Source organism: Aedes albopictus, chromosome 1 (genome assembly GCF_035046485.1).
Source record: "Aedes albopictus strain Foshan chromosome 1, AalbF5, whole genome shotgun sequence".
Classification (NCBI taxonomy): Eukaryota; Metazoa; Arthropoda; class Insecta; order Diptera; family Culicidae; genus Aedes; species Aedes albopictus.
Window position 1 is genome coordinate 331,035,492 of NC_085136.1, and position 11,196 is coordinate 331,046,687.

Consider the following 11,196-nt stretch of genomic DNA (forward strand, 5'->3'; position numbering starts at 1 on the left):
CCCAACTACGCTTGATGATCTCCAGACCTTCACTTCAAGATGTTTTTGTGAGACCCTGAAGACCGGTAGAGCTCAATAGTCAACACGATCTTGTTCTATGAGTTATTATGGGCACTTTTGGCTTTAAGACGATACAGATAGATGCTCAATTACGCTTGTAGATCTCCAGGCCCTCACTTGAACATGTTTGAGAGACCCTGAAGGCCGGAGAGCTCAATACTTAACACGGCCTTGTTCTGTGAGTCAGTGTGGACACTTTCGGCTTCTAGGCGATACAGATAGATGGCCAGTTATGCTTGTAGATCTACAGGGCTCTACTTCATAAGGTTATTGGGATATCCCGCGGATCCGTAGAGCTCTATCGAGTGCCTTGAGTGTTATAAGAGCTACATATTCTTGGGAGATCCTGAACACCGGTAGAGCTCAATACTCAAAACGGTTTTGTTACATGAGTTTGAATGGGTTTTGACAGTTTCGTATTAAAAGTCCTTATGGAGTCATAACGGTAGTTACGCTTGTAGTTCTTAAGGCCAAAACTTGAATTCAATGGTCTCCACCCTCCTCCACAACACTTGACCTAACGATACCTCTCTCTGTTTCTCCCCCTCCATCCCCCAGTCAACTCCAACCGACAGCAGCAACAGTGCGTCCAGTCCCCTCACGGAAGCGGTCCGCCTCCTGGCGGAGATCCTCTCCCGTCAACAGGGCGTCCAGAACGACTCCTTTCAGACGGACGTGGCCGAGGCAGCCCCGCTCACCTCCATTCTCGAGGTCAAAGTAGAGACCGCCCTCATCAACGAAACCACCGCCGCATCCAACTACCTGATCGCAGTAGGCTTCGGCATTGCCATAGTGGCACTCTGCGTGGGTGCCTTCGTTGCGCTCGTCTGGCGCCAGAAGCTCCAAAGCCACACCGGTTCCGGAACCAATCTCACCCCTCACATGGATCTCTCGCGAAGTCACGAAGAGGAAAAGAGCAACAACCTTCAGAACGAGGAGAACTTCCGGAGGTACGCCAACCCCCTCAAGGGCAGTGCCAGCTCTCTGCGAGGTGCCATGGAACTCAGCCTGAACCCGGCGCCGGAGATCAACCAAATCGCCGGTCCCAGCACCGTCCATCGGTCGCAGCAGCTGTACCCCAGCTGCGGCAACGATGCCGAGTTCGAGAAGGACCCGGAGAAGCAGAAGGCGGCCAACCGCAACTCGCACATCCTGCTGCACAAAACGCAGAACTCCGACATCACCAAGAACATCGTCAGCTCCATCGAGAGCCAACACAAAGACTTTGGCAAGCGAAGCATCAACGAGCACACGGCGCCCGGCGGCGTCGCGATGCCTCCCCCTTCGACGCCCAGCAGTGCCTCCTCAGCGGTGCCAGTGAACGGCTCGGCCGTCGGGGTGAGTAGCGTAGCAACGGCACCCAGCAGTACGGCGCCTACTGCGATGCTCGATTCCGATGTTCTCACTGTACATGTGTAAGTGTGGGCGCGCCCGCGCCCCGCCTACTTAGATTAGATCGACTATTTTTCATGAGCTCTCGATTCTCATCTGCTGAGCAATACGGAAAAGTGAGATTCTCATTTTTTTTTTAAATAGGACTTATTTTATTTTCTAGAATTTTTTAAAGTATTTATTTGCCTTCCCTCTCACTCATACACGCACAAAGCGAACCGCGTAGACTTGATTGTTGACATTATAATATATGCATGCATCGTGTAAATATAGGAAGTTGACGAACCGCCGAACTGTATGCCGTTGAAGAATGAGTGCATTTTCCGTACTTTGAAGAGAGAGTAAAATGACAACGAAAGCCGCTTAGAGTGTACAGTTTAATGTAATGTGATATTAAATAAGGAGAAGCAATATATTTCTTTTAGGTTGAACGAACGAACGAAAGATCGGGATAAAACAGAAAGAAAGAGAGCGAGAGAGCGCGAGGAATCACAAATTATTTATCGCGTCGCGTTCGCTGAACGCGAACGTAACTTAATTCCAAGTTTTTTTCGTCGCAAAAAAACTTATCTAACGGACAAATTTCGCTTTTTTGAGTGAATAAAAAGCGGAACAATTTGGCGCCATCTGTGTAAATAGCGAAAAAAAAAACGATAAAAACGAACAAAAAGTGACACTTAAACGATAACTCATTACAAATCTACAGACGAAAACTAATTTAACACAAGTAGGCGTTAAGAATCTCAAAAAGCGAATAGGAAATGTGAAGTTTTTATACTGAATAAAATAGTTCCTTGTTTAGTTACGGTCGTTTTAGCCTAGAATGCTTGAATAGTTTTTAAGCGGAAGTAAATATACGAAAAGAAAACTTTGTACAGAGAGTAAATCAACTAAGTTCTCCCCAGTAGCCAGAGATTTATTTTTATGAATGATAGACGACGTACTCAAGCTGAAAAGCGGCGACTTGTAGATATAGAGAGAGCTGAATCACACGCGGATGACGACGGAATCTGACTGTGATCGAATCAATATTAATTTTTGTGGCGTCAACTTGTAAAACAATAGCTGAAGAAATCCAGTTTTTCGAAAGGGAGTGGTGTCACACCCCTCGATGTAAATAGAACACACACACACTGTAAAAAGATGCATTTTTTTTCGATAAGGAGCTAGAATATTTTTTATTTGTTTACACGCATCCAAGCAACCCTAGAGAAAGAAGAAAAACAAATACAAATGGATCGATCCGCAATCATCGATCCCGAACTGTCCAGATATATTTTAAAGAGCAGTTTTTTTTTCTTCAATAACTCCCAGTACATGGTACTTAAAAAATGGAAGTCTCATTCCACAACAGAATATTACACAGGAATACGGCGAGAGAACGAGAGAGAAAGAGAGTGTAGGAGATAATAAATCTCATAAATCGTGAAAAGCAAAAAGAAAGCAATAAAAAGATTTTTATATTTCTTGAAAAAAAAACAGTTGTTTTACTTTAAGGGTTAGATTCCAGGTCGGTGGCATCCGAACGTCCCTGTTAAATACCCGACCACTACTGGGGCCAGTGGTGGTCGTTTTGCTGATTGCGGTTGCCGTTTTTTCTGCATGCCTCCCTTTTGTATTCCTCTCCCCACATCACACGCCCTAAGTAACCATGGTTTCGCCGTACGCTGGTGAGTATTTTTTTTTCTTCGGCACAGCCTACTGCAGTCTCTGGTTGGTCGTTTCTTGGAATTGGCAACCTGTTTGGTGTACAGTATAGGTACACGCTGGTGGTTGTTGGATGGTTGTTGACTCGATACTGCGATGATGGTTATGAGTCGGTGCCGTTGCAACCGTTTAGTCCTCACACGTTGCGGAGCAAACTTGATGAAACATGCCATATATGTAAGAATAACAGAAATAAATGTTTTGAAGAATATATGCTTCCAAGGTTTTGTGTGTAGGAACACACTCATACTAATTGGTAATATAGTACAAATAATGTAAGCCTGAGTTAATTTATTGAAAGACTACCAAAACACCAGCTCAGGCCTGATTGTGAAACCCCCTGAAACCTTGTGGAAAGCCCCTAGAACCTCTGAAACACCCTTGATCCCTCCTGAAGCTACCTGGAACGCCCCTGAAACGCTCCTAAAGCTCTTTGAACCTCCCTGGCATGCTCTTGAAACTCCCTGAAACCATTTGAAACGTCCAAGAAGCCCCTTAAACATCATGAAACCCCATATAATTTCCTAGAACTCCGCTCTTGAAACCTGCTGATGCTGGAACTATCCTGGAGCTCTCTGGAACGCCCCTGACTCGCCCCTGAAACTACCTGGAATGCCCCTGAAGCTCTTTGAACCTCCCTGGCATGCCTTTGAAACTCCCTGGAACCATTTGAAACGTCTAAGAAGCCCTTCAAACACAAAGAAACCTCATATAATCTCCTGGAACATCGCTGTTGAAACCTCCTGGAGCTGGAACTTGCCTAGAGCTGTCTGGAACGCCCCTGACTCGCCCCTGAAACCCCACGCAATTTTCTGAAATTAACTCTGAAACTCATGAAATCCAATAGAACCCCCTGGAATGCCCCTGAATCCTCCTGAAACGCTCATGAAACTCTCTTATACCCCTGGAACAACCCCTGGAGTTCCTTGGAACGGCCCTGGAACCTCATGGGGGCCCTGGAAATTCCCAGGAACTCGAATAAAATCCGCTTGAAAACCCTGGAACACACGTCGCCCTGGAAGACCCCTGGAACGCCCTTGAAACCCTTTGCAACATATCCGGAACGTCTCTAAGACTCCCTGTGATGCTATTGAAACCCCTTGAAACGTCCGTTAAAGCACCAGGAAATCCATGGAATGACCTTGAAACCCCTTGCAGCTTTTTGGGACACCCTCAAAGCTCCTTAGAATGCCTTTGAAGGCCCCTGAAATTCCCTGAGCGCCGTTGAAACCTTCTGAAGCTTCATGGAACGCCCCTGAAACACCCCTAGAGCACCTCCGGATGCCCCTGGAACCCACAAAAACTCCTGGAACGCCAACAGAACCCCCTGATATTGCATGAAACATCCTTGAAGCCCCTTGAATCACCTATGGAACGCCCATTGAACGCCCCTGGAAGAGCCCTGAAATGCCCATGGAGCCCTCGAAACTTTATGAAACACCCCCCTCCTGGAACGTCCCAGGAACATCTCTAAAACTCTCTCTGGGATACTATTGAAACCATCCGAAACATCTCTGAAAACATCTGGAACTTTCTGGAATGCTTACTGCGAAAATGTAATGAAGCACTACAAGTGCATAAATAGAACATCTAGTAGTGGATCACTACAAATGCGTAATAAAATAATAACATATGTACAACACAAAACATGATTTTTCCCGGTTTCCCAGGTGGATAACAATTTCCGAACCCAGGATGACGTGGTTGCATACTTGTTGTTGGTCTATCAGTCAATCCTGTAATCGTATTTTCTCTGGCGGTTTGCCTTTTTGTTCGCAGCGTTCGTTGCTTACATAGCTTGAGTTTTGTCTAGGGCACACTGATCTTAACATGAGACTTCAACACTTTGATGTACCTGTTAGGGAAGAGTTGGCGTATACCTTCTAGTTAGGGGCTGTTCATAAACCAATGTAGACCAAATTTTGGCCATCTCAGACCCCCCTCCTTCCTCGTAGACTTTCGTCTGTACAAAAATTTTGAAATTTGTATGTAGCGTAGACTTTGGCCAGACCCCCCTCCCCCCAAAAAGTCTGCGTGGTTTATGAATGGTCCCATAATCATTCATTACTTGAAATTAGCTGAAAGTAGGCTACCAAGATGAGACTGATAAGATCTAATGATGCTTTATAACTTCAGAACACTACAAATGTCAATTTACCTTGTTTAAATATTAACAAGTTAAAATTGAACATGTAACACAAAAATAAAATGTATTACATGCTTCTGAAATCCCCTTGGTACGTTCCTTAAACCCACTGAACCGCTTGGAACGCGAGTAAAACATCCTAGAAGTCCCTGGAATACCCCTAAAGCCGATTGAACTACCCATGGAACTCATAATTCACTGTTCCAGGGCGTTTCATGGAGTTTAAAAACGCCCTGGAACACCCTTGGAACGCCCCCGAGACCCCCAAACCCACAGAAACACCTCTGAAATTCCCTGGAACCCGCCCTAAATTCCAAGGAACATCGTTACCCCTTGATGCTTCATGGAACGCCCATGAAACGTCCCTGAAATAACATGGATTGACCCTTAAACCATTTGAAACTCCCTTATAAAACTCCTCTATAATTCCACCGAAACCCTTGGAACTCTCTGGAACGTCCCCGGAGCGCCACTGGAATCAACTCAAACCTCCTGAAATGCCCCTAAAATCCCCTGAAATACCCTGAAATTGGAGGACGATCTGCGGACCTTGCGCAGAGTGCGGAACTGGAGACAAACAGCCATGGACCGAGTGGAATGGAGGAGGCTACTATGTACAGCAGAGGCCACTCCGGCCTTAGCCTGATCGGTAAGGTAAGTATCCGCTGAAATACCCTCAGACACTCATGAAACTCTCTGGAACCCTTTTTAAACCTCTGAAACCCCTTGCAATATCCCAGGAATACACCCAGAACTACTCTGAAATCCACTCAAACCTCCTGAAAGCCCCTAGAGCGTCCCCTTATGACCCCTGGAAGTATTCTGGGACGCCTACGAAATGTCTACCATTTTCTGCTGCCGTCGGAGAGTTGTGTCAATCTTCTCATGTATTCGGATCACTTGCAGAGACAACTTTGGGCACGATACACTTACAGTCGAGTCCCCTATTAGACGCTGCCACCCACTTTACGCCCATCGCGTGAGTTACTGTGTGGTTACTGAGTATTAAGCAGTGAAAATTGAGGAGGGAGAAGTGATAAGTGCGGAATGAGATGTCAGATGTGGATAGTGAAAAATAGAGAGCGGGAAGTAATCAGTGAGAAGCAACAAGTGCCCACATAGCTGCAGCTGTACAGGCGTGGGTGATGGGTGCGATTCCCTGTTGGTCGAGGATCTTTTCGTATAGAAAATTTCCTCGACTTTCTTGGGCATAATGTATCTTCGTGCTAGCTATACATGCAAAATGGTCATCGGCAGAGAAAGCTCGCAGTTAATAACTGTGGAACTGCTTATAGCTGAGAAACAGGCTTTATCCCGTTGGTATGTTACGACAAGAAAAAGCAAAAAAAGTGAGTAGTGGATAGTGGTGAATGAGAAATAAAGAGTAAAAAATGAGGAGTGAGTAGTGAAGAGTGAGGGGTGAAAAGTTAGCAATGAAAAATAAAAAGTAAAGAGTGATGAGTGTGATTCAGTGGAGTATCAGACATGAGGAGGAAGAAGTCAGTAATGATAATTTAAAAATGAAGTATGAGAAGTGTGAATCAGTGAAAAGTGAGCAGAGAGAAGGTAAATGTGAGCAGTTAGGAGCGACCATTGAAGAGATAGTGACTGAAATGTGAAAAAAGAAGGGAGATGTTAGTAGTGAGGAGTGGTCAGTAAAATGTGGGGAGTAATAAGTGAGTAGAGAGAAACAAGCATTAAAAAGAAGTGAAAAGTGAACAGTGCGGAGTGAGATATGACTAGTGAAAAATGAGGAGCGGGAAGTAATCAATATAGAGTGAAGAGCAAGAAGTAGTGGCAAGTGACAAGTGAATAATTTTGAGTCAATAATGAGGAGTGATCAGTGAAGAGTGAGAGATGAAGAGATTAACAATGAAAAGTTGAAAAAAAAACGAAGAGTGAGGAATGTGAGTCAGTGGAGTGAGAAGTGAACAACGAAGTGTCAGATGTGAGAAGTACGCACACACTTAATTTAGATTTCCAAGATATCGGAATTTCTTCATACTTTTGCCGTATATTGCACAGCCGAGTAATCAGCAAGCAAACATTTTTTCGAGATCTCAGAAATTTTCACAGTTTATTGCTGAGTCTCGGGAAACGCTTTGCTGAGAGTCAGCTGACAAACATCACTATTTGAAGCGATGTCAGCTAAAAGTTTTACTGAGATGTGCGCGTTTTACGAAACTCGACAACCTGTTTCAAGTGTGTAAACAGGATTGATAAATGAGAAATTATGAACAAGTTGTGTGAATCAGTGGAAAGTGAGAAGTGAGCACCCCTGGTGAGTAGTCAGAAGAGATCCGTGAGCAGTGATTAGTGAGAAGAGAGAAGCAAAATGGAAAGAAAAAAGAGAAGTAACGAATGACGAGTGGACTGTGAAATGCGAGGAGTGAGAAGTGAGTTGAGACGAATGAGCAGCTACAAGTGAAAAGCGGAGAGTGAGCAATGAAGAATAAACAGTAAGAAGCTTGTAGCAGTGAGGGGTGAGTATGAATGAATGAAAAATTAACAGTGAGAAGCAACGAGTAGGACGAAAGAAAAGAGTAGTGAAGATAGAGTATGGAGTGAGAAGGATAGAATTTCTACGTTAAATTTCTATCCAAAGAGAATTCTTAACCAAATTTTATTTTGAAGTCCTGGGCTAGCTTTTGTAGAATTTTTCGACAAAATTTTCATTGTTTTTTCACGTGGTGATCCACGATAAGATCATAGATAATAAGAGTTGTGGTGGAATGTCTGATAGAATTTTGCTTCGAAAACCTAGTAGAATTTCAAGTTAAGTTCTATTTTAAACTTCTGATCACATTTTTGTAGAGATTTCTGATTGAATTTCTATTTAATAATAACTTACGTTTCCTTACAAATCAACCAGACTAAGTTGATCCCTTTCTCTTAAATTGTTTTCAAAATCCAGAAGTTATGTCTGCGGGTTTTTGGTAATAGTAAAACTCATGAAAAGATCTTTGTAGAGATTTCTGGAAGAATTTCACAAGAATTCCGCCCTAACTTTCAAACATTTTTTCTCGGTATTTTTAACGTACAGGTACTCTTCGATATAACGTACAAATTCTCTTCGTGTTGATGGATTCGACTTTAAATTGAACCCAAATAATGATTTCGGTGAAATTCACAAAACTAATAATGAAAAACATAAGTTTTCGCGAAAAAGTTGTTCAGTTTTTTGTGCTTCGATATAATGTACATTTTGCTGCGATATAACGTACACTGAATATATCTCCAGTTTGTGCTAATTCTAGGTAAAAAGGCTAATGCTGCATCAAAGCATTGATTTAAGTGATTTCGAAGTTTATCTGGGGATTATTACTGAACGATTATGAAGGTTTCAACGGCGTTCATGGTGGTTTAAGTGACGTTGCTGGGGACTGCAGATGCAATCCAGGGGGTTTTTATGGGACACTCCTGGAAATCCACTTAAAACCTCATGAAACCCCCTAGCAGAGTTGTGTATGTTCATAATGGTTAATGCCTAACGACAGACACTGTGACCTTCACTTCAAACCACAAACGGTTTGAGAGGGATATTGATAAAAAGATAAACAGGGCATATATGAAGCATTAATAGACGTGCTGTGCCATTGGATAAACAAAGCAAACGAAACAAACGATCAATATGGAATTAACGTAGTCTTGTAAAGAATTTTGAGTGAGGATGTTGTGTTTGGTTTCCTCTTTGTTCGTTTCGGCCGATTGAACTGCCTTCTGCTGTGCCGGTTCCTTCATCTCATCTCCCATTTCATCTTCCATTTTATCGCTCATCTCTAACCTCTCATGTCTCATATCCCATCTCTTATAATCTTCATCTCTCGTTTGTCAAATCTTATCATCATCATCAATATCATTATCATCACCATCTCTCATCTTCCATCTCTTACCTAATACTTCTAATCTCTAATCTAGTCACCATCTCTCATTTTTTATGTCTCATCTCTCTTCTCTCCAGGAAATTCGCTTTTTTATTATAGCTTACTCTCTCAGGGGAATTTACCATTGGCTTACCATCTCGTAGGTGTTCACCATCGGCGATGCCATCGACTTACCCTGTCGGGATCTGAGATGATAATGATAATGAGAGAAAAGAGATGAGAGATAGGACATGGCGATGATAATGATGATGATGATGGGAGATGAAAGATGGAAAAAGATAATGATGAGAGATGATAGGTTGAGAGATTGAGAGATTGAGAGATTGAGAGTTGAGAGGTAAGAGATGAGAGATGATAAATGATTGATGAAAGAAATGAGATGAGAGGTAAGAGATAAGGGGCAAGAGATAATGATGATGAGAGACAAGAGATGATGATTATGAGAGATGAGAGATGAGATGAATGAACATATAAGAGATAAACTGCCGTTCTGCGCATAATTGTGCCATGATTATTGGGTTTCTCACACAACATGGGACAAAACGGCGTAGAACGGCAGTAATAGATAAGATATGATGATGAGCGATGGTGATGAGTTACGGGAGAATGATGATGATGATGATGATGATGATGATGATGATGATGATGATGATGATGATGATGATGATGATGAGGGATCAAATATGAAAGATGAGATATGAGATGTGAGAGATGAGAGACGATAAATGATAGATTTGTGATAAAAAAGAGAGATGGGAGATGAGAGATAGGAGTTTAGAGATGATGATGATGATAATACTATGATGATGATGATGTGAGATGACATATGGGATATAAAAGATGAGAGATGGTGATTATGTTAGAGATAATGATGAGAAATGGAAGATGAGATGATGAGAGATAAGAGATTGAGATAAGAGCTCAAGTAACAGACTTGTCACATAAGAGCCACGGCAGCGTCATTGTGCATTACTTCTAGCAAGTACGTATTCATTGTTACAATGACCTCTGTGCAACAAAAACCTGCGCTGCCGTGATTCTTCTGCAACAAGTATGTTACTTGGTATACCAGGGATGAGTGATAAAATATAAGAGATGATAAATGACAAATGAGAGATGTTGATGATGATAATGATGATGATGAGAGATGAGAAACGATGGGATATGAGAGATGCAGAGATATGAGACGAGAGGTGAGAGATAAGAGATAAGAGATGTGTCATAAAAGATAAGAGATGATGATGATGATGATGATGATGATGATGATGATTAGAGATAATAAATGATAATAATGATGATGCTGGTGGGAGATGAGAGATGCAATAGAAAGATGAGTGATGAGAAAACGATAGATAAGAGATGAGAGCTGTACACCAAAAGCTGAGATATGAGACAGGATATGGCGATGGTGATGATAATGATGATGATGACGATGATGATGAGAGAAGAAAAATGGTAATGATGAGAAATGAGAGATTAATAGATTGAGAAATTGAGAGATTGAAAGATTGAGAGATGATTGATGAAAGAAATGAGATGTGAGATAAGAGATAAGGGGCAAGAGATGATGATGATGAAAGACGAGAGATGATGATTACGAGAGATGAAAGATGAGATGAAAGAACACAAAAGAGATAAACTGTCGTTCTGCGCATAATTGTGCCATGATTATTGGGTTTCTCACACAACATGGGGCAAAACGGCGTAGAATGCCAGTAATAGATAAGAGATGATGATGAGACATGGTGATGGTGATGAGAGACGGGAGTATGATGATGATGAGGGATGAAATATGTAAGATTAAGCGTGATGTCCTTGTGGAAAATTTTGTCTACATTAATTAACAATGCATTTTCATTCTCGTCCAAATTTTGCAAATTAATAGCTCAGAAACCCCTCAATCAAAGTAATCTAGCCCAAAAATACTGCTAATATGCCGTTTTATTACGATTTCATCGGTCTTATCTTACAAGTGGCAGTCATAATTTACACCGTACTTCAACACGT

At 42.3% G+C, this 11,196-nt stretch overlaps 1 protein-coding gene across 1 annotated transcript in view; it reads left to right on the forward strand.

Moving 5' to 3' along the window:
- Positions 1-2,676, forward strand: part of LOC109424815 (protein serrate) — a 170,724-nt gene extending 168,048 nt beyond the window's left edge. Inside the window, exon 18 of the mRNA XM_062847344.1 lies at positions 619-2,676. Within this exon, the coding sequence (XP_062703328.1) occupies positions 619-1,479 (861 nt within the window). The 3' untranslated portion in view covers positions 1,480-2,676. The remainder of the gene's footprint in view (positions 1-618) is intronic.
- Positions 2,677-11,196: the final 8,520 nt, after the last annotated feature.